Genomic DNA, 24,147 nt, shown 5'->3' with positions numbered 1-24,147 from the left:
ATAAGCTCCCTGGGTGGATCTGCAGGTGCCTGAGAAACAGCCATGCTGAGGCCACACCCACCCGACGACCTGATTGTCTGCATCATACGCTCTGGCTGTAGTCTGGCCACAGAGGGGCGTACCTGGAGAAAGGAAAGATGTAGGGTGAGCCCACAAATGGATGCCTAGGCTGCTGGGCCTGGCACTGTTCCAGGTTCGTCCCCAGCAAGGTCCAATGTGCTGGCCTGAAATCATAGGTCCTCAGAAGGTTGAGGCAGGAGGATAACCACAAACTCAAGCCTATCTGGGTTACAGAGTGTCAAGGATAACCTAAATGGCTTAGTGTGACTGTTTCAAAATGGAAAGTAAAGATGAGGATCAGGGTGTAGCTTCGTGCCGTACTGGTAGAGCGCTTGCTTTGCGTGTGTGTAGCCATAGATCCAAGCCCCAGTGTGGAAGAAAAGGAAGAGAGAAAAAGAGGGGAGGAGAGAGAGTGGATTCAGTTTCTACAAAAGTCTTAGGGAGCTGGTGGGGACCATGAAGTCCTTGGTTTGATCCTCAGCACTGGACAGAGAATCAGGGAGGGAGGGAGGGAGGGAGGGAGGGAAGGAGGAAGGGAGGGAGGGAGGGAAGGAGGAAGGGAGGGGTTGGGGGAGAGGGACTACCCTCATCCCAAAGAACAAATGTACTCACCTAAGAAATGCAAAGCCCTATGCTTAGAAGGGAAGTAATAAACCCAGGGCTCTGTATTGGTCGAAGTGGAAAGTGGGCCCCACCCTGGTGCGACCTGATTATATCCTAAATCATTTCCATTTGTTGATACACATGTATAATGAAAATGTCACAGTTTCTTTGTATTGTAACTGAAATGATAATAGTAGTTGGTTTCCACATGTTACAGGGATGTTTCTTCTTTAATTTACTATTTCTTATATGTAAGGGTGTATTGCCTGCATGTATGTCTGTATATGTATATGTACATGTATGTCTGGTACCCACAGAGGCCAGAAGAGGGTGTTGGTCACCCAAGACTGGAGAAACAGACAGTTGTCAGCTGCCATGTGGGTGCTGGGAATCGAACCTGGGCTCTTAGGAGGATCACAGTGTTCTTAACCACTAAGCCATCTCTCTCTCCAGCCCCAAGTCTTTTTTTTTTCCTTAAAAAGCCTAAGGTATTTTATCATAGCCTACATGATTCATCTAGCAAACATGAAGACAAAAAGTTAGATTTTATTCTCGGGTGCCAGTCCAACTACCCGTGTCTGCTAGATAATGAGTCAACAGACTGAGGTGGGGTATTTTTCAGTAATAATCACTACTCAATATATTTTTGTCCTAGCTCTTCTGTGTGTACTATGCCCACAGTGGCTGCTGTGTTTCCCAGGCATTTTGACCTGAGGCTCTTCGCCCCAGAGAGCAGCAAGCTCAAACTGGCTAGGGCAACCTTGAAACCCATCTCTTTGAGGAAGTGCTGTAAGTGAACTCTTGGGGACAACAGTGGTTGCTCCTTCTCTCGGCAAGTTTGTCAGGCAGGAAGGTCAGTCACGTGGACAAGAAAAAGGCTTGCATATGGAAACAGGAAGGCCTGATCCAGAAATGAGGGGTGGGGGCTGGAGGTGTAGTTCAGGGTAGGCCTTTGTTCAGTCTGTAGGGTACCCTGGAATTGAACCTTGGCGAAAGAGAGGTGGGGAGAAAAGTGGGGGTGTGGGGGGGTGGGCTTGGGGTAGAACAGAGGAAGAGAGAAAGAGAAAGAAAAATAAGAAAAAAAGAAAGGAAGGAAGGAGAAAAGGAAGGAGAGATGTAGGAAGGCAGGAGGAAGAGAGAGGAAGGGAGAGGGAGAAAATGGACTGAGCTGGGAAAGGAGAGTAAGCAATGCCAGCTGCCAGAGGAAGAGTCACAGTTAGGTGACCAGGCTCTACCCTCTATCCACTTCCAGTTGGCTTGGGATAGCAGTCACCATCAGAAACGAAGGTGGAGTGTGTGTGTGTGTGTGTGTGTGTGTGTGTGTGTGTGTGTGTATGTGTGTGTGAAGTTAGGAACTCAAGAGCCTATTCTTATTTGCAGACCCAGTGTACCAGGTCATTTAAAGGTCCTGACAAGAGCAACAATCGTGCCTATGTAAGTCTCAGCCAGTTTCCAAGCTTATTTGAATACAAACAAAACACTTCCTGCCGGCCCATTAACACCTTGCCAAACAAGTTTCTCTCCACCCAAGTTAGAGAACTGCAGACAAATGCTTTGACATTTTCTTTCTTTTTTTTAATTTATTGCTTTTCTGATGTTTTAATATATTTTTTCAATTTACTTATTTACTTAGTGTAATTCCTAATAGTTACCAAAAAAAACCTCTCACTTTGCTTGTCCCTCCATCCAATTCCTTGTTTGGGGATACAAAAACCTAGAACCCCTCTGGAGTTACTGAATCCCAATGTCCATGGATGTCACTGGTACCCATTAAATTCTAGTTGTGAACAGCCCCTTCTCCTGCAGGTCTGTGTGTGTGTGTGTGTGTGTGTGTGTGTGTGTGTGTCTGCTCTGTTTCCTATCTGCCTGCATCCCTAGCTCACAGAAGACTTGCGGATTACTAGACCAGCCATTCTGTATGAGCTCTTGCCCATCTCCTGGCCCACCTTCCAGATGGCTTGCTGCAGCAGGACGCGTGGGAAAGGGAAGGCCTCTCACTAGTCATGCATTTCTCTCCAGAGGATCCACAGCAGCTCGCTGCTTCCCCCACACTGCAGGGCTGTCCAGCAGCAGCCTGCAGTGAGTCACAGCAGTGACTACTTTTGTTTTGTGTTTGTATGGTGCCATTTTACTCTAGAGGAAAAGTGAGGCTGTGTGACAGGAAGCAGAAGGTGAGAGTGAGGCTTGCCTCTCGTTGGTTTGATTTTGTTGGTGCTGCTGCTGTTGTGGTTTTAGAGATGGGGGTCTCACTATGTAGCCCTGGCTGGCCTGCACCTTGCTATGTAGACCTACTAGAGGGGCAAGTCCCATTTGCATGGTCCCGTTCTTCTTATCTTCTTCAGTTAAACTGGATCTATATTGTATGGCAGCTCAGTGATCAGCTAATTGCTTAGCATTTTTGACTCTGAGTTCAACCCTTAGTATGAAAGACAGGCAGGCAGGCAGGCAGGCAGGCAGGCAGGAAGAAAGGGAGGGAGGGAGGGAGGGAGGGAGGGAGGGAGGGAGGGAGGGAGGGAGGGAGGGAGGGAGGGAGGCAAGCAGGAAGGAAGGCAGGCAGGCAGACAAGACTATTACATAAATCTCTAGAAGGCATATCTACAACTATGTGCCCCAGTAGCTATGAATGCCCAACACAAATTTGTAAACTTACTTAAAACATTGAGCTTTTTTTCTTTTCTTTTTTGCAATCATTTTTGTGACTCGGTTGCATGGTTCTCATGCATGACAAGATCACAGCAGGACAACAGGGCAGGAAACCCCTACTAGTCTATTGAAGTACTTGGGCTGAAAACTTTGTTTAAAGTAGTAACATTGTTCCACAAATGTTTGGTGGGAAGTAAGTCAGAATTGGGGTCCCAGGAATTCCAAACCTTGGGGCCGGAGGGACAGCTCAGCTGCTAAAACAGGTGTGGCTCTTGCAGAGGACCCAAGTTTGGACCTGTGCACAACCACCTGGAACCCCAGCTCTGGGGGATCCCGCGTCTCTCCTGGTGACGGCGAGTACCAGCACTCACATGGACACGCACACGCGCGCGCGCACACACACACACACACACGTACTTAAAACAAACAACAAAAAAAATTCCAAGCCTGGGGTAGTGATAAGGTTGAGACCAGCCAGTAACAATCCCCAAAAGGGGAATTAAATTGAATATCACAAAATACACAGAGAAACAATGTACTCTGAACACTCTGGCAGAAGAAACAGGAAGAGACTCAAAACAACTATGTTGGGATTACTCCACACATGATGCAAGTAACTACAACACCTTTATTTATTTATTTTTATTTATTTATTTATTTTGGATTTTTCGAGACAGGGTTTCTCCGTAGCTTTTGGTTCCTGTCCTGGAACTAGCTCTTGTAGACCAGGCTGGCCTCGAACTCACAGAGATCCGCCTGCCTCTGCCTCCCGAGTGCTGGGATTAAAGGCATAGATCACCACCACTCAGCAACATTTTTTAAAAAAAAAAAAAAAAACAAAAACAAACAGAATGTTTAGAAGTCACAAATAAAAGAATGAGCAGACAGGAGTGATCACAGAAGAAAGAAATGTCTACACCTGGAGAAAGAGTTTGCAAATGGGAAGACAGACACAAAGGACCCTGAACATCCCAAACAGAGCAGGAAATGTGAGACGGAAGTTGAAAGAGTGAGATCTAGAGCTAACAAGGCGGCTCAGGGCCAGGCCTGAGGACCTGAGTTCAATTCTGGAAGCCACAGGTGGAAGGAGAGAACTGACCTCACACGTGAGCCATGGGTCCTGCACACACACAACAGTGAGGTATAATTATCATTCCAGAACAAGATCATGACGTAGAGGAATACAGAAGAAATACTATCTACCAAGATAACAGCTGTGTATTAGTTATGTTTCTATCGCTGGGACAAAATACCTAAAAAAAAAAAACAACTTAAAGGGAGGAATTTCCCATTAAAAGAAAGCAAGAAGCTAGACACCATGGCACAGTTCTGCAGTTCTAGCACTAGGGGATGGATGTAGGGAGGTGGCAGCAAAGATCAGGAGTCTGAGCTTAAATAAACTCTAGCTCAAAAACAAAACAAACAACAACAAAGTAAGCAAATGGGGGAAGGGTCAGAGGCGACAGCATAGAGAGAGGGCTTGCCTGTCAAACGGGAGGTCCTAGGTTGTCTTCCCAGAACAAGGTAAATGAATATTAAAGTGGGTATTTAAAAATTCAAATATTTAAGGCTATTACTTTCAAAATAAGAAAACCAGAAGGAACTTTCTCTTTAGGGCAGGCTAGCCTCCAACTCACCCACTCCCTGCCTTAACCTCCCAAATGCTAGGTTACAAGCCTGTCCCATTCCTGGCTCATTGTATTGCTATGGTTTCTTTGTTCCTGCTTCTCTGTCAGCCCTTACTGTATGGAAACAGTTCCTGTGTTTGAGCAATTCGTTATGGTGCATGCAGAGCTCCCACTGCCAACAGTGACAATGACCATCTTCCTTTTGCCAGTTCAGGAGAAACCCAATGATACTTTGTAGAAGGAGCTGTGGGCAGGCCTGCTTTTCGTCCCACCCGGCTCCCCGCATGGTTAGCTTTACACCCGAAATAACAACATGGAAACTGTTTTCTTTTAAACACTGCTTGGCCCATTAGCTCTAGCCTCTTACTGGCTAACTCTCACATCTTGATTAACCGATTTCTAATAATCTGTGTAGCACCACGAAGTGGTGGCTTACCAGGAAGGATTCTAGTGTATGTCCATCTTGGGCTGGAGCTTCCTCGCTTGTGACCCAGAGAGGAAAGGCATGGCGTCTGGCTCACTGCCCTTCTTCCCAGCATTCTGTTCTGTCTACTCCACCCACCTATGTTCTAACCTATCAGGCCAAGCAGTTTCTTTCTTTATTAATTAACCAATGACCTTCCCACATCAATACTTCATTCCATTGATGACCAATTTGATTCTCCTCTCTTCACAGTAGCTGAGTCATTTGACAGCCTCATTAACTGTGCATGAATGGCCCAGTTTTCCAGCCAGCTGGAAGTAACCATTCTAGACACTATGTAGTTCTTACATCCTAGGAACTGTTTGCATGATCTAAGGTCATTTCCTCTATTTCTTCTTTGATAGCCTTGCTTTTGTAGCTCATGCATCTACAATCCCTCCCGACTCTCTTCTCCCAGTGAACTACTTCTTCCCCACACGTCCCCTCCTACTTCATGTGTGCTCCACTGCATGTGTGTATGAGGAAGCCAGAAGTGAGACTTCCATGACCCACACTGTTGTTATTTCTAAGTTTTTGAGATGGTTCACTGTGTCGCCTTGGCTGTCCTTGAACTGCCTACCCAAGGCAGAGATTGAAGACATGTGCCACCACACCTGGCTCCCACATTGTTTTGAGACATTTCCTACTGAACCTGGAGTATATTACCATTTCAGCTGGATGGACTGACCAGCCAGTTCTTGGGGTCCCCCCATCCCTGCTCCTGTGTGGGGACTGCAGGAACTCACTGCCATGCAAAGCTTTTATGTGGGTGCTGGGCCCCACACCCACGTTCTCATGACACTGCAGCCATTTCCCGTCCTTCTTCAAGTAACTCTTTAAATAGTTAACTGTCATTTGCTGTCTTTTTCTCAACCTAAAATTCTGAACATGTCCTCTAGAAAGCTGCCTTTAACTTCTAAAACAATCTCAACCTATTTATGAATTTACAGAACCAGCCAATGACCCCAAACAGCAGCCCACAATTTATAAAGTGCTTCCATGTATGTCAGTACAGGGGCCTTTTCTCCTCATTTCTCCCATAGGGTCTCTTTCCTAAGAATGTGTTGTCTGTTTACCGGGTTTCTGGTCTGTGAGTTGATATGAAGAAGCCTCTGAGTTCACAGTTAATGCATGAGCACAGTACACAGAAATACAAAATAAAAGGTGTAAGGAACACAGTACAATGGACTCAGTGGGATCACTTGCACGCGCTGAAGGCCAAATTCAGTCTGAACACTATTTGGGAAGATGCTGTTGGCAAAGCTGGGTTAACATCAATGCTGGGCTTTTGTTGTTGCTGTTTTTAAACAGGTTTTCACAATGTAACCCAGGAAGGTTCAAACTAGTCATCCTCCTCCCTCAGATCCTCCAGTGCCAGGATTACCAATGTGTGTCACCACACCCAGCATGCTGAATAGTAAAGTTGAGGTCAGGTATATAAAAGCACAAAAAAGTACTACTGAGCCCAAAAATGGGACAAGCAGGGTGTGTTGGGGAGGCCCTGCAGACGCCTACTGCTGATCCACAGGGACAATTAAGGAGTGACAGGGAACAAGGCTAGAGAGGTGAGCAGATTCGGGATTGTAAAAATCCTCATAGCACTTCTCAAAATGACTATATTTGAAAATCTTGCAAGTGAAAAATCCCTGCACTCAGAAGGCTGAGGAAGGACTGCCATGAGTTTGAGGTCTACACAGGAAAGTGAGATCCTGACTTGAAAGAAAAGAAAAAAAGGAACAGCAATCCTAGAAGTATGCATAAAAACTGTATTTTTTTAAACCACTTCCCTTTACTAGGAAAACCTAGTAATTTTTATCTTCCCTGTGATTTGGGGCTTGGCATTAGAGCTCATCTCCACAGTAACCAAGGATCTGTGAGAGCCAGCATTCTAGCTGCTTCTCTTTAGTGACTCCAGCTGAGGCACAGCCCTACCCGGGCAGGAAGTCACCTTGGGCAACCTGAGAGCGGACTCACTGCTGGTCTGGTGTGAGATGTAGAATAAAGGACAAGCAAGGGAAGGCACGGGAGGAAGGGAAGAATCTACAAAGATGTGAAGATGGGGTAGAGGCAATGGCACCAGTAGGTGAAGGGAAAGACAAGAAGATGGAGCTAGGAGTAGGGAAGGAAGTCCAAAGGGAAGAGAGAGAGAGAAAGACGATCTCTCACCAAGGAACTCATGAAGCATATGAACTAATACCGGAAACATCACTGCAATGAGGTAAATTCATTCCTTTTTTTTTTTTTATTTGAAGAAACTGAAGCTCTCATCAGTTAATGTAAAATCTAACTAGTCTGGCAGATAATTTTATATCTTCTACTCCCAAAATCTGCCACTTTTACAGCATAGTGTCCCAACTTTAAAATTGAAGTCACAAACGTCTGGACTTAAATCAAGCCCTTTTTTGTGCCTAGTCTGAACCTCAGTTTCCACTACAAACTAAGACACTCATATTCCCCCTCCTTCTATGGCACACAGCAGCACATCATCTGCAAGACCACAGATAGAGGACTGCCCATGCAGCAGACGCCCAGGCTGGCCCCAAACTCGCTCTGTAGACCAGGCTGGCCTCAAACTCAGAAACCCACCTGCCTCTGTCTCTGAGTGCTGGGTGGGATTAAAGGTGTGCACCACTGCACCTGGTTGTGCTTTTTTTTATGTGAAATTTTTATTGATTTTTATTAAGCTCTACATTTTCTCTGCTCCCCTCCCTGCCTCTCCCCTCCCCTTCAATCCTCTCCCATGGTCCCCATGCTCCCAATTTACTTAGATCTTGTCTTTTTCTACTTCCCATGTAGATTAGATCTATTCATAGTCTCTCTTAGTGTCCTCATTGTTGTCTAGGTTCTCTAGGATTGTGATTTGTGGGCAGGTTTTATGTTTAAAAACCACTTATGAGGCCGGGTGATGGTGGCGCATGCCTTTAATCCCAGCACTCGGGAGGCAGAGGCAGGCGGATCTCTGTGAGTTCGAGACCAGCCTGGTCTACAGAGCTAGTTCCAGGACAGGCTCCAAAGCCACAGAGAAACCCTGTCTCGAAAAACCAAAAAAAAAAAAAACAAAAAAAAAAAAACAAAAAAAAAAAACACTTATGAGTGAGTACATGTGATAATTGTCTTTCTGGGTCTGGGTTACCTTACTCAAAATGTTTTCTAGCTCCATCCATTTGCCTACAAAATTCAAGCTGTCATTTTTTTCTGCTGTGTAGTACTCCATTGTGTAAATATACCACATTTTCCTTATCCATTCTTTGGTCAATGGGCATTTAGATTGTCTCCAGGTTCTGGCTATGACAAACAGAGCTGCTATGAACATAGCTGAGCACATGTGCTTGTGGCACAATTAAGCATCCTTTGAATATATACCCCAAAGTGGTATTACTGGGTCTTGAGGACGGTTGTTTCTTGATTTGCTGAGAAATCGCCACACTGACATCCAAAGAGGCTGTACCAGCTTGCATTCCCACCAGCAATGCAGGAGTGTTCCTTTTACCCCACAACCTCTCCAACATAAGTTGTCATCGGTGTTTTTGATCTTGGCCATTCTTAGAGGTGTAAGATGGAATCTCAGAGTTGTTTTGATTTGCATTTCTGATGACTAAGGATGTCGAACATTTCCTGAAGTGTCTTTCAGCCATTTTAGATTTCTCTGTTGAGAGTTCTCTGTTTAGGTCCGTACTCCATTTTTTTTAAAAATTGGATTATGTGTTCTTTTGATAACCAATTTCTTGAATTCTTTGTATATTCTGGAGATCAGACCTCTGTCTGATTGTGGGGTTAGTGAAGATCTTTTCCCATTCTGTAGGCTGTCGTTTTGTCTTGTTGACCGTGTCCTTTGCTTTAGAGAAGCTTTTCAGTATCAGGAGGTCCTATTTGTTAATTTCTCTGTGTCTGTGCTGCTGGGGTTATATTTAGGAAGTGGTCTCCTATGCCAATGTGTTCAAGTGCTGGTGTTTTTATCTTCAGTGTTATGGCTGGAGAGTTCAAAGGCAAAGCCCACAGAATACCTGAAGCCATTCAAACCAGTTGCCACGGCTCCTGGTGTTCCAGAGTGTCTTTGGTACAAAGGCTGGCAGACCACTTCCGCCTGGATCCTTTAGTGAGGGTGAGCCCACTCCCAGTGTTGGCTGAGATGGCACACCTATATTGCTTCACTAGGTCACTCTGCATGATCTACTGCCTTTAGAATACTGTTTCTGCATTACTGCAAGTCTAGCAGCAAGCAAGTCTGCACATCTTACCTGGATACTACTTCAAAATTCTCAAAGATGCTCCAAGGGAGTGAAGGGCTAATGTAACTTCAATGGAGAAACAAAATGCACACGAAATAGTCAAGTCTGTTTTCCTCACTCACCCCAACAGCTCGACAGATGCCAAAAGAGGAGTATTATCAACTCCATGTTATCTGCTATGCAGCATCACGCCTCACCCTGCTTAGGGATTTACTAGAGAGCACAGCACTGCATAACAGCCTGCAGCCCTGGACTGTTGCCTACGCTCATTCCTCTCACGGTATTAACAACTGCTTTATTCACACATCCCCACTTCCCCAGGGTAGAGCGATTCTTGGTCAAAGCAGCTTCTTTTTGCAGTAGGCGCAGTAAGTGCAGAGACCCATAACTGTCAAAGTACGGGGAATAAGTGACTGTCAGGTGCTCAGCCCTACATGGGTCACCTGTACCAACCACTGCCAATACTCAGGGGACATAAAGTAGGACAGGTATACAAGCTAGAGGGTAGAGGGGTCTGGTGAAATACGGTCTTCTGCTATGGTCACTGCACTCATGAGCTCCCAGTAGCTATTCCAAACACACAGAAACACACAGACAGACAGACACGAGATCGGGTCAGCTAATGTTCCAGCATGAACAGGGCAGGGCTTGAGGTGACACTCCTCTCTGAGGAGCTCCCAGCACTTGGTATCTAGTGGAGAAGTCACTTCTCTTCAGAGCTGTGACCTCTGCCCAAGCTCTCGTGGATGTGGATGGCTGCACAGCTATGCACTGCAGGGAACACTAACTGGACTCAGCAGGTTATAAGAAAAAAAGGGGGAGGGCTAAGCTATGATCAAAAGACGTGTGTGTGTGTGTGTGTGTGTGTGTGAAGCTGTCAAAGAGAAAACACATTTAAAATCTTTTAAAAATAAAACAAAGGGCTGGAGAGATAGCCCAGCAGTTAAGAGCACCAGCTGCTCTTGCAGAGGACCTGGACTTAGTTCCTGACTACCTAACAGTTCACAACCATCTGTAATTCCAGTTCTTCCATGGGCACCAAGCACACATACAGTGTGCGTACATACATGAGGTAAACACTCATATACACTAAAATCCTTTTAAAAACATCAGTGTCGCCGGGCGGTGGTGGCGCACACCTTTAATCCCAGCACTTGGGAGGCAGAGGCAGGTTGATCTCTGTGAGTTCGAGACCAGCCTGGTCTACAAGAGCTAGTTCCAGGACAGGCTCCAAAACAACAGAGAAACCCTGTCTCGAAAAAAAACCATCAGTGTCGATAGTGAAAGCTTGGGGCTCACAGTCTAGCTCTACTACTCTCCTGATGTGGGAGGTCCTTCTGTACGCGTGCTGCTTTTACTGGTTGATGAATAAAGCTGTTTGGGTCAATGGCTTAGCCGAGTAAAGTCAGGCAGGAAGTCCAAACATAGATACAGAAAGAGAGTAGGCAGAGTTGGGAAGAAATCATGTAGCTGCCAAGGACAAAGTTGACAGAATATTATCATAAGTCACAGCCTCATGGTGATACACAGATTAATTCATGATGTAAGAGCTAGCTAGGAATCTGCCTGAGCCATTGGCCAAGCAGTGTTGTAATTAATAAAGTTTCTGTGTGATTATTCAGGTCTGGGCGACAAGAAACAAAAGCACACAGTCTTCCTCCATTTACACTTTCCCCTTCACAGATTACCTCAATGCATTGTTTGTAAAGACAAAATGAAATATGTACTTAGCATAAGAGAACTTCTTCCAAACTGAAGACAATCTGAATGAAACTGCCACTCATTTTAAATTTGGGGGAGGAGGGTTTGTGTGTAATAAACATCTATGACGTAGGAGGGTCATCTGTCTGTGTTACTTTTATTGGTTTAATAAAGAAACTGCCTTGGCCTTTTGGTAGGACAGCAGCTTAGATAGGCGTGGTAGACAGAACAGAATTCTGGGAGAAAGAAAGTAGAGTCAAGCAGACGCCATAGCTCTCCTCTCCGAGATGGACATAGGTTAGACTCAGCCTGGTAAGCCACAGTCATGTGGTGATACACAGATTATTAGAAATGGGTTAATTAAGAAGTGAGAGTTAACCATGAAGAGGTTAGATATAATGGGCCAGGCGTGTTTAAATGAATACAGTTTCCATGTAATTATTTTGGGTAAAGCTGGCCGGGAGCCAGGCTGTGGGAACGCAACTCGCTTCCTATCACTACACATCTAAACTGAGTGTTAGATCTAGATGCATTACAGAATCTTCAGAGGTATGATTTAGGCAAGGCTCAGTTTGTTTTTTTTTTTTTCAGCAAATACATATTCTTTTAACTAAAAAATAATTCTGGACTGTGTCTGCATGATGCTGAAGCCTAGACTATACTTGGGTAACCCTATCTTGAAAAACAAAACAAAAAATTAGAAAAAATGTAGTATTGTACCAAACTGATAAATGTAAAGTAACACAAAGTACTTGAAAACTCTGGCTTATATGGACAGCAGACAAAGGGAAAGTGTTAAAAATGAAACCAAGCCAGTTGTCTGTCCTGGAAAAGCACTCTCTACACATCATGCAGACAGGTAAGATCCCATATTAAATACTACAAAGCTAACCTAAATTCTGACTGAGTTTTATAAATTCTTGTTAGAACCGAGAGAGTAATAATATTTTTTTCTAAAGCAACAGTCCAATACTTTGCATTTCATATAGTTTAATAGTTTTATTTGGCAGAGAGATGCCTAAGAAGTTTTGTAAAAAACATTTTCAGAGGGAACACCTTTTACTATAAAATAAATTGTGATTTGGGAGGACAAATTTCAAATGTATATATTTTGACTCTGCCAATCATAGAATTAGTACAAAAAAGATATTTTGTTGAAATTCTTTAAAAATGTAAAAACCAGTCCAGGCAACATGGCTATACAATCTCGCTGTAAAAGTACTTATATCAAATTCTGCCCAAAATATTTTTGCAATATACTAAACTTAGTTCCTCAAGTCATTCTTCACTGACGGCTGGCTTTTCCATTTTCTGTCGTCTCCATCCTGAAAAGTTTAGAAGAGGAAAATGAGATGGTAAATTAAAACATTTACTAAAAATCCATACTTTTACCTACTTTAGCCCATTGGAACTAAAGTCTAACCTATTCACACCAGGAGAATGTGAGCACTTTAAGAAAGGGATTGAAGTTCGGGGTCCTCCAGTCCCTCCAGTCAGTCCAGCCTCCTCACTGCGTGCGCACATGAGAGAAAGCAGAGCCTGTGAAGATCAGGGAGCCTCCCTAAGGCCCTCCCTATGCCACCCTCCCTAAGGCCCTCCCTATGCCACCCTCCCTAAGGCCCTCCCTATGCCACCCTCCATAAAGCCCTCCTATGCCACCCTCCCTTCTCCAAGCACAGAGAAGGGAGGTCTCCTCCATTTAGTCAAAGAGTTCTACAAAAGAAATTCCTTTACCAATAAATGGTAGGAGGATTTCTTCTTAAAACAACTGATTAAATAATCATGTCTGATATTTATTCTACTCTAACACTGTAGCATTACATAGATTCACTGTGTGACTCTCCTGAAACATAATGCTATAAGCAACAGTTTTATAATTATAATCAATAAACCGGGCCTTTTATGAGCACCAAGGGTCTAACAGGTTAGTCTCTTTCTCCTTAGAGGCTCATAAAAGCAGTTTAAAAAAAAACAAAAAACAAAACAAAACAAAACAAAAAAAAACTGCTGCCCACAAGCAAGCAGTTTTCATTTCAGGACTAACAATCAACAAAGCAGTTTCCACAGGAAATTACACAAACCCATTTTCCTCCTTAAGGTGTTGATATAACTCAGCTCTGTTATTGACAGAGTTCAGACGTCCAGCAAACTCCTGGTGCTTTCTGGAATTGGCAGTGTTGATTCTGTTACTCCACAAGGATAATAAGGACACTGGCCCTGGTGTTAGAGCAGAAAGAAGAGAAAAAAGGAAATATAACAACTTAACCCTCACTTCCGCTGTTCACTTTAGACTACTCAGGCACTGTACCAGGCCAGGAAAGCTGAACAGAGCTTCAGGAAATGCACAGGGCACTTAGAAGAACCAGCAGCAAGGGCAGTGTGCTCACCAGCCACACAACTGTCTTCTTCAGAGCAGATCAAACAGCTTTAAGGAAGGCTGCTGATCACAAGAGACACAATGGTTTAGGTCGTAACGTAGAATGAAAGACATGAAGGTGGGAGGGGGACATATGGGTGGAGAGGGAAGCAGGAACTGGGGGTGAGTATGATTCAGATACACTTAATACATGTACGAATTACCTACATCCTCATTCTGATCCACAGCAGTGCAGCTGACATGTGAGGTGTATGATTACCAGTAGGCACTGATTTAAATCACACCATTTCTAATTCTGGCAATGGCCTGAGGAGCAGACATAGCAGATGTAGGCAGCTTTCTTTCCCACCATCTGGTTCCCAAATAACCACATAGAAACTTGTAATTATAGATGCTGGGTCAACAGCTCAGGCTTGTTACTAGCTAGCTTTTACATTTTAAATTACCCCGTGTTTATTACCTATGCTCTGCCATGTGACACAGTACCTTTTCTCAGTATGCCAAGTTCATCTTCTCTCCGCATCTCCTCACGATTCTGAGACTAATCTAAATCGAATGGGAGCAGTTCCTGCAGTGCTGGTCTACAGTACAGAAGACTGCAGCTCTTCTGTTTTCCACAGTTTGTTTCTTTTCTTTATATATCAAAGCTTATTCTAGTCTAAACTGTGTTAACAGCAGCCCCAATATGTTATACATAATATACATAAAACTATATATTAACACATATAAAGTATATATGTTAATAAGAAACTCCAAGAAACATACCCCACATTGGGTGCCATAAGTAGGTGGACTTTTCTTTCCCATCATTCAGTTTTCAAATAACCATACAGAAATTTATTAATTATAAATGTTTGGCCAATAGCTCAGGATAACTCATACTTTAGCCCATATTTCTTCATTTACGTGCTGCCACATGCTCGTTACTTCCTCCTCTACATGCTCTGCTTCCTCTCCATCCGACTGGTGACTCCACCCTTCCTTTTCCCAGTGCACTCTCAGTCCGGCTCTCAACCTAAGCTCTTCCTGCCTAGCTATTGGCCAGTTAGCTCTTTATTAAACCTATAAGAGCAACACAACTTCACAGTGTACGAAAGGATTATTCACAGCAGACACCAGAAGATCACCTCAAGGTGACTCCTGATTCCCCCAACTGCAAGGAGATTAGGGAAGTGAAGCATCACTGTGTCCCTATCTACTGACAGAGTGCTAAGGTGCAAACCCTCCTGCCTGCTCCCAGGATGACCTGCCAACAGCAAGTGAGGCTGCCCTGTTCTTGCTGTCCAGGAGTCACACAGGCACAAGGCACCAGACAGTCTGATGATTTCCCATGTACTGAGCCCAGGTGACCTTCAAGGACACTAAGGCCCAGAATGACATCAGGAACTTGAGTTCAAGCTCCATCTTTTAGACCTAGAATTACTTCAAGAAGAAATTAAGCTTCTCAGTCTGTAAATAAGATTAAAGGTTTCATGGTAAAAATATGATTTAGAGCAATATCTTCACTTAAGTTTGGTCAGGTCATATCTTAATTTACTGCTAAATGAGTGTCCCTGCATTCTTCCCTGGATAGCAAGGCTGGGAGGGAAGAACAGCACAGATCTTCTCACACATAGAACCTAGACTTTCATGTGTTTGTACATATGTGCATATGTGGAAGAGGGTGACTGAGGAGAAGAGGGGATTGTTGAGCGGCGAGCAGGGACAAGACAGTGTTGTGTGTGGAAGGGAGCTGTGAGCAACACGCCACGATGCATGTAAATGTCAGAAGAAAACCAAGGCCTTTGTGCATTAACTGAAGATGAGTACCGAGGAAGGGGCACGGAGGAGAGTCTGTCTCTGTGAGTACCGAGGAAGGGGCACGGAGGAGAGTCTGTCTCTGTGTGAGTAATGAGGAAGGGGCACGGAGGAGAGTCTGTCTCTGTGAGTACCAAGGAAGGGGCACGGAGGAGAGTCTGTCGAGGAAGGGGCACGGAGGAGAGTCTCTCTCTGTCAGCAACACCAGGCAGTTCCAGGACACAGCAAATTTAAGCTTCTAGTCTGCAATTTCTTCAGTACAGACTTTACAAAAAGCACTTTTCTTTTCAAAGCATTCATTACAGAGTATAGTGCAACTATTTTTCTTTTCTTCTTCTTTTTTTAAAGTTGAAAAATGTCTTTAGTTTCAAGGCTGTGAACAGAAGCTCCTGGCTGATATCTGGACACCAGGAGCTCTTTCTCACAGACACAGTGTGATGTAATACTGCACAAAACAAGAGCTTTGTTGGAAACTGTCCTGGCTCCCAGGGCGGTCCTTACCTTTAGACTTTTCCATGTGTGGCGTCTCATCTATTTCAACAAGGGGTTTTTTGTTCGGAGGCTCTGGGGAGTCAGGTGAGTCTTTTATGACCTCAGCTTCAGCCAACTCTTCTTTCCCGCGTTCTAAGATCCCTTTCAACCTTGCAGAGTGGAAGATAAGGAAGCCGAGTTTAATTTACAAGTCTATAAATGGCCCAGTGAGCACACTCTGTGTATATCAGTTTTAATTTACAAGTCTATAAATGGCCCAGTGAGCACACATCTGTGTATATCAGTTTAATTTACAAGTCTATAAATGGCCCAGTGAGCACACATCTGTGTATATCAGTTTTAATTTACAGGTCTATAAATGGCCCAGTGAGCACACTCTGTGTATATCAGTTTTAATTTACAAGTCTATAAATGGCCCAGTGAGCACACATCTGTGTATATCAGTTTAATTTACAGGTCTATAAATGGCCCAGTGAGCACACATCTGTGTATATCAGTTTTAATTTACATGTCTATAAATGGCCCAGTGAGCACACATCTGTATATCAATTTAATTTACAGGTCTATAAATGGCCCAGTGAGCACACATCTGTGTATATCAGTTTTAATTTACAGGTCTATAAATGGCCCAGTGAGCACACATCTGTGTATATCAGTTTAATTTACAGATCTATAAATGGCCCAGTGAGCACACATCTGTGTATATCAGTTTTAATTTACAAGTCTATAAATGGCCCAGTGAGCACACATCTGTGTATATCAGTTTTAATTTACAGGTCTATAAATGGCCCAGTGAGTACACATCTGTGTATATCAGTCTTCAAAAACATTTGTTCTCACGAAAGAATCTAAAAGTCATATAACAGAATTTAATGAGTTCAACACAACTTTACTTCCCTTTACAGCAGTATCAGCTCAGAGATTAGTAGATAAAGGGAACTTAAGCTAATAGTTAGAAACGATGTGACATCCAGAAGACATTTCACATCTTAAAAATTAAGAAAAAAATCAATTCAAATCACAAGAAGATTATGATCTTATTATCATGTGTGCTGTGGCCCATGTAGTAGGGAAAGTATACAGGTTTCATAACTGGGGAGCCTTACTCTAAAGTTTTTTCTTGAGATAAAGTCTCACTATGTGGCCCTGGCTGGCCTGAAACTCATTACATAGACTAGGCTGACCTGAAACTCATAAAGACCCACTTGCCTCTTTTTCTCAAGTGCTGGGATTAAAGACCCTACTCTAAGCTTTGATTAGGCTTCTTCAGTAAGAGAAATACTTCTCATTTTTGCACAAGGCTGTACTGAAGGTTAGCTGAGGCTAGAGTAGTTCTTTCTTTTTCTTATAGTGGGCAGGAAAAAGTGCACTTCTTAAGCTGCTGAGAAACGAAGTGCTCTAGCTGCCTAGAAATGAACAGGGTTTCCAGACTACTGTCAGCGATTCCTCCGGAGCAGTGAATGTGGTCGGTGTGGAAACATGGATGTGAGAGCAGAGATCTGCTGTGAATTAGTAATTGGGATGCAGAGGCTGTCTGTTACACAGCTGTGTGTGTTTGTAATTTCCTATTATGAAATGTTCTGCAGTTTTTAGGGACATATCCCAATATCCACTTACCTAGCTATCTTGCCTGATTTGTAGCACGAGGTAGAAGGTGATACATTTACAATATTTGCTAACTTAAAGTGTGTATGTGGGTGGGCTTATGTGTGAAGGTCAGAGGACACCATGCAAGAGTCACCTCTCTCTTTCATCATGTTGGTCCCAGGGATGCAACTCAGGTAGTCAAGTATGGCCTCAAGCACTTTTACTCCGTGGGCCATCTTGTTGGCCCACATTTTAATATTTTATTACTTTTGATAGTTTTTATAAATTCAAACTTTAAGGTCACTAAGGGGAAAAAGTGTGCTACTCAGGAATGATGTTAGAATTAGGACTGCATGCTCGTCTGCTCCAAAGGGCAGCCTGCATCTAACTCATGTAAGACAGCGCCTTCCACACTGGCTGTGATCACTGAAATGTGGTCTATCTCTAACATAAGGCAGAGTGTTCTTTTAGGATGGGAGCTTGTGACAAACATCTGGCAAACCACTCACTGAACATAAAATTATGTTTTTGAAATTTTACAATATTCAAAGAGCATAATGGCATCAAATGTCATCATCATCATAAACTAGTTAGGAAAAATTAGGAGTTTTGCACCGTTTTAGGTAAAGAAAGAGGCTGTAAGCCGGGCGATGGTGGCGCACGCCTTTGATCCCAGCACTCGGGAGGCAAAGGCAGGTGGATCTCTGTGAGTTCGAGACCAGCCTGGTCTACAGAGCTAGTTCCAAGACAGGCTCCAAAGCCACAGAGAAACCCTGTCTCGAAATAACAGAACAGACAGGCATGGATGGAGTGGATGTGCTATGGGAAAGCACAGGCAAAGGCACCTGCCAAGGGAACAAATCACCTGTCTGAGTCTGGCCGGGGCTTCTCAGGCCCATGCTCCTTCACGGCTTGCTCTGACTTGTCCTCCCTGTCTTCCCTCTTTCTCCCTCGTTTCTTCCGCTCTTCTTCTTCCGGGGGTTTGCTCCGACATGCCATCAGACACTCCAAGACTCTTTGATGCTTCTCTGAGTTGCTGACATGGGCTCTGACAAGGGTCTCTAATTCATTCCACATGATACGGTACTGTTCATCTCTGGAGTAAAGGTCAAACGCATTCTCAGAAATGCTCCTTATGTCTAAACATCTAAACGCTCAGTGCTGCTTATCCCATTGCTATGATAAAGGAACCAGAAGCAGAGATGTATTTCTTTCCCTTCACTGCATGGTGAATGGCAGAACTCAAGTCACACTGGACCAGTGCCTACGATCCTACTTCTCCATCACACCTACACAGAGCATACACATACATCCCCTCTGATAATTTACACCTGGAGAATGATCTTACAAAGTAACATCCGTGAAGTAAACATGACGTGTGCAGAAGTAAAGAAAGCAGCACTACCTTTTAGGGCCCTTTCCTCTGGTACCCACTGTAGAAATAGGAAGAGGGTCATTTTTCCTTTCCATATCAACCAAGTTGTATATAGTTTTCTGACAGTTTAACACGTCTTCTTCTGTCAAAGACTCTTTCACAATAACACTGGCTAATGGAACGACCTATTAGGTTAAAACATGAAAGAAAAGAAAGAAGAGAAAAAGGAAATCTGTCTTGAAAAACATGCATCAAAGCATTAAGGACGAAGCTGGTTTCAAGCTGACTTTAACGACGGCCACAAGGAGGAGAACCCATAACTGCTGCTTCTGTCCTCATCACTAATTCTTCGGCCGCAACAAACTCAAAATGGTACCAAGTACAAATGCTTAAATTTTTTCTACAAACATATTTATAAATACACACTAATCCAGAAATAAAGTAAAATGAGACTCACCGCTTGCATGTTGAAAATGGTGGTTTGTGAGATAATCATGGGCCAGTAACGGGTGTGCTTTTCTAACTGGTCCTTTGCACGTTCCAGCGGGATCTCTAGACTCGCATCCATTTTATATCTGGGGTCTAGAAAAGGAGTTAACCTGTTTTCCCTCATAAATTCACCAAAATCCTAATGATAACCAGATAAGACACAATTAGAAACTAGTCTAGAGTTGCAGCATGGGTTACATCTGACAGTCACTTCCCTCATGGCCTCTGTCCTGTGACTGTCAGCACAGCCCCTTCGCTGACAGTGGTCCCACCTCACTGCATGCCCCGCCCCCTCTCCAAGCTGAAACCTATCAACACTTAACACGATGAAAATGAAGTGCGCCCCACTTCATTCCTATGATTTAACCGCTTTCTTTCAGACCCATCTGCTTATGAAAAAGCTGCCTGACAGAGCCTGAACAACGGTCTTTGAATGATGGAGTCTTAGCTTTTTGTCTGTTTTTTAGATGTTTGTTACGGTCTCAGTTTTTTATAATGAATACTAATTTGTTTTCAGCCCCTTAAAAATAATTACCCAAAAGTCTAATAAAATAATTAAAGTATATAATAGTTGGTAGTTTATCACGTGCACATATATACATAAATTCACATTTAAGTTCCAAACCATCTCAGAAAAATAGCCCTGAAATTATCAATACATGCAAAAGAAAGCACTAGTCTGTTCCTCTCTGACTCTGGTGTTTTAGGAGCCAGACACTTCCCGGTCACTGAATGCATCACAAGGCAGAGAAGACACAGTGATGTCGGTTATGGAAACAACAACCAGCTTCGTTGAGACCGCTGTTCCCCATAACCTTAACATACAACAAGAACTCTTGCTAAATGACTCAAAACAAACATACAGATAGTGAGGTTTATATCAGGGCTGGACAGATGTCCAGTGGCTGCTCTTGCAGAGGGCCCAGGTTAGATTCTCAGCACCCACTCAGTGACTAACAACTGTCTCTAACTCCAGTTCCAGAGAGCAGAACACCCTCTTCTGGCCTCCAAAGGAACCAGGCATGCACACAGTGCACAAATGTACATACAGGCAAAACCCACACATAAAATAAACATTTTTTAAAAGTCTCACTGTAATCCGGTAGTCTGTAACTCTTCCTCCACAGCCTTCACTAATCGAAGGCGGATCTTCTAGAATGGATCGAGAGCTGCTAAGGACATGCAAAAAGATCTCCCCTCCATGGCTGCTAAGCATGTGACTGATGACTTTGGAACCTGACTTTCGTGGCTGTTCCAACAACACAGATCGACCTGTCAGAAGCAAGATCAAGCTGTCGGTAACAAAACTCAAACAGCTCGTATTTTAGCCAGCAGGGCTAAGCTGGTGCATCTACACTCCCTTAACACCTAGCTTCTCTAGTTTACACGTTATAGGGCTGGTTTCCCAAACAGTTCTAATGGCATGTTTACATGCTTTACTCAGTTTCAAGGTCACATAAAAACCTCCTTGTGGACATTTAAGGTGAAAACTAAAGATCGAGCAAGCCTCAGGTTATGAATGCTACACAGCATTTGAAGAAAGGCACAGTCTCAATCCCCTTCCACAGTACCTCAGGTTATGAATGCTACACAGCATTTGAAGGAGGCACAGTCTCAATCCCCTTCCACAGTACTGCCTTGCTAGCTAAAGCCTCAGGTTATGAATGCTACACAGCATTTGAAGGAGGCACAGTCTCAATCCCCTTCCACAGTACCTCAGGTTATGAACACTACACAGCATTTGAAGGAAGGCACAGTCTCAATCCCCTTCCACAGTACTGACTTGCTAGCACAGTTCTGAGTTCCTGCTTCACTTACCAAATGCTAGGGAATTTGGATTTTACATATTCTGATAATCAAACTGTATTTTTTAGGGGGAGGGAGGTTCAAGACAGAGTTTCTCTGTGTATCTTTGGCTGTCCTGGAACTCACTCTGTAGACCAGGGTGGCCTCGAACTCACAGAGATCCTCCTGCCTCTGCCTCCCTGAGTGCTGGAATTAAAGGTGTGTGCCTGCCAGCTTCAAACTGTATTTTAGATAACAATGAAAAAAAAAAAACTTACAAAAGACAGATTTTTAAAATAAATAGTTCCAAAATTATTATTACAAGAAGAGATTTAAAATTTTAAACTTAGAAGATGAAAGTTAGTAATTGAGATGTAAATTACGTGAGTAAAACAAGCCATAAACTTCAGGTCTGGCTAGGAATCACAATGGTGAGACACTGAAAACAGTTAGCTACAGTGAGGGTGAAGCCCACATACACTGTTCAGGGCCAAGATGGAGGTCTACTAGTCTAGTTTCCAAAAAAATGTCAAGTCAGACTTTAATGATCAAAATTTTAATAAAAATTCTTAAAACTATGCTGGACAAAACTTAGATATAACAACAGCCTGGAAGTCAGGAAGAAAGTCATTTTCTGGCCCTCAGCACAGCTGCTAAAGGCTATTCCCAACCATGTGAGCGTAGAGCACAGTCGGCAAACAGACTCCAGTGACACTAATGACTCCACCTAACAGTCACGGATTAGATGATGATAATTACCATTGAGGAGGAAATTCGTGAGGCAGGAAGAAGGTCTACTGTTTACATCTACGGGTGAGATGCGATACGCTCCAGTGCAATAGTGTAATTCTGAAACAAAAGAAAACACTGATTTGAAGGAATATAATGAAATGTCCTACAGTTAAAAAGAAATTTGCTTATTGAGTCTCTAATCAATGAAAAATAAAAATTCAAACAGAAATTCATGACCCAACATCACACTTCAAAGACCTATGGTGTTTGGCATGCTCCCGCTCTCCCAGGGCTGTGCACTCACCAATGCTGTTGGTCCTGGGTGTGCACCACTTCAGGGTTACGGTCTCCTTAAATGGGCCTTCTCTGCTGCTGCCGCCCGAGTGGGTGTCACCTTCAGAAAGTTCACAGAAACACTAACTTTACTAAAGAGGTCACCAACTTCAAAATGATGGTTATTTAAGTTTTCAAAGAAAGCTCAAGCTCTGGAAGAGAGAAGAGCTCTATAAGAACACTCTTTTTACAAAAACAAAGAAGACCAACTAGAGGATAAACTATGATCAATATCATTAAATAATTTCCCTTCAAATGGTTCATTTTATTTTTCTATTCACTAATTTAATTAAGTTAGGCTGCTGCTTTAATAGCAACCTAATAATAATACAGGTTTTACAGACCTCAAACATCCTAACAGCCTCTCCCTGCCCATCCCAATAAATGACGAAGTACAGCCAGTACTCAGAAAGTTAGCAGTCTAACACAGACAGCCAAACCCTAGTGTGCTGCTTCACAGCAGCAAGAAGGCTCTGGGAGTGAGAGTGTACGAGGCAGAGCCACACCCTGCCCTCATGGAGTAGATGGCCACCAGACAGTAAATAAATGTGAGACTACGAAGTGACACCATGCTACAGAAGACACTATTTGGGGCTCCGGGGCCTCCAACAGAGAGCTCTGATCTAGTCTAAGCCAATGGAAAAGCCTCCTTTAGATACAAAGACTGGCTTACGTTCTCAGAGGATGGTGAAGAAATACAGACATGAAGGGGAAAGCGTTCAGGCAAGAGAACAGCAGATGCCAGGACTGTGTGGCAGCAGTGCAGCAGAGAGGACAGTCAAACAATGTGGTCTGTTAGACAGCACAGCCGTGAGAACGTGGTGGATTACATTGTTTACCCTCTTCCTCGGGATGCTAGCTGAGAAAATATTGGGCTTCATTCAAAAGTGGTTAATGGCAGACAAGATAAAGATATGGTTGTATTTGAGAGACACAAGATGAAATCAAGAATGATAAATTTGATTTAAAAGAGTGTCAGAGACACAGAGATTGTGGGAGTGACTAATCAATGACTATACAGCCTGAGACCCAGTGGGCCCTCCCCTGACACCGCCTGGAGCTCCAGGACCCAGAGGCTGGATGGCCCAGAGACCCAGGACAGAATCAAACAGGACTGGAATAAAAATGTCAATGTCATGATGCCTAACGACACTCTGCTGTTCTCACAGAATGGTGCCTAGCCCAGCAGTCGTCAGAGAGGCTTCATACAGCAACGGGGGAGACAGAGGCAGAGACCCACTGCCAAACATTAGGCCAAGCTCGGGGAATCCTGCTGAGGAGAGGGAGGAAGGACTGTAGGACCCAGACGAGTCAAGGACACCATAAGAAAACCCACAGATCAACCAACCTGCGCTCACAGGGGCTGAACCGACAGCCAGGGAGCCTGCACGGGGTCGACCTAGGTCCTCTGCACGTATGTTACAGCTGTGTAGCATGGTCCTCTTCTGGGACTCCTGACAGTGGGAACAGGGCTGTCTCTCTTTTGCTGGCTTTTGGGACCCTACTCCTTATACTGGGTCACCTTGTCCAGCCTTACTACAAGGTAAGGTGCTTAGTCTTACTGCAAATGGATATGCTGTGTTTTGGTGATATCCCTGGGAGGGCTGCTCTTTTCTGAACAGAAACAGAGGAGTGGATGGGGGAGGGGATGGCAGAGGGGTGGTAGAGGGAGGGACTGGGAGATGAAGAAGAGAGAAAGGGAAACAGCCATGGGGATGCAAAATCAAATAAGTAGACGAGACGTCAGAGGCATCTCTATCGGAAATGCACAAACAGCTGGCCTGTCCCAGAGCTCACCAAGTGCTCTGAGAGCGCTGACCCGAGGAAGGAGAGCATACAGACACGGAGCTAAA

The 24,147-nt window shown here is 43.9% G+C and overlaps 1 protein-coding gene across 5 annotated transcripts in view; it reads right to left on the bottom strand.

The window, feature by feature from the left end:
- Positions 1-12,306: 12,306 nt before the first annotated feature.
- Positions 12,307-24,147, bottom strand: part of Ints13 (integrator complex subunit 13) — a 38,041-nt gene continuing 26,200 nt past the window's right edge. For 2 of the 5 annotated variants that reach the window (XM_057792057.1, XM_057792065.1), the window contains exons 9-18: positions 22,266-22,355; positions 21,989-22,096; positions 20,538-20,716; positions 19,413-19,583; positions 18,986-19,140; positions 18,446-18,676; positions 16,003-16,142; positions 13,409-13,544; positions 12,751-12,837; positions 12,307-12,652 (exon numbers count right to left, since the gene is read on the bottom strand). In XM_057792057.1, the coding sequence (XP_057648040.1) occupies positions 12,613-12,652; positions 12,751-12,837; positions 13,409-13,544; positions 16,003-16,142; positions 18,446-18,676; positions 18,986-19,140; positions 19,413-19,583; positions 20,538-20,716; positions 21,989-22,096; positions 22,266-22,355 (1,337 nt within the window). In that variant the 3' untranslated portion in view covers positions 12,307-12,612. The remainder of the gene's footprint in view (positions 12,653-12,750; positions 12,838-13,408; positions 13,545-16,002; positions 16,143-18,445; positions 18,677-18,985; positions 19,141-19,412; positions 19,584-20,537; positions 20,717-21,988; positions 22,097-22,265; positions 22,356-24,147) is intronic. The other 3 variants (XM_057792073.1, XM_057792081.1, XM_057792089.1) reach the window with 3 other exon arrangements.

Source organism: Chionomys nivalis, chromosome 1 (genome assembly GCF_950005125.1).
Source record: "Chionomys nivalis chromosome 1, mChiNiv1.1, whole genome shotgun sequence".
NCBI classification, from domain to species: Eukaryota; Metazoa; Chordata; class Mammalia; order Rodentia; family Cricetidae; genus Chionomys; species Chionomys nivalis.
This window is presented reverse-complemented; position numbering and strand designations above follow the sequence as displayed.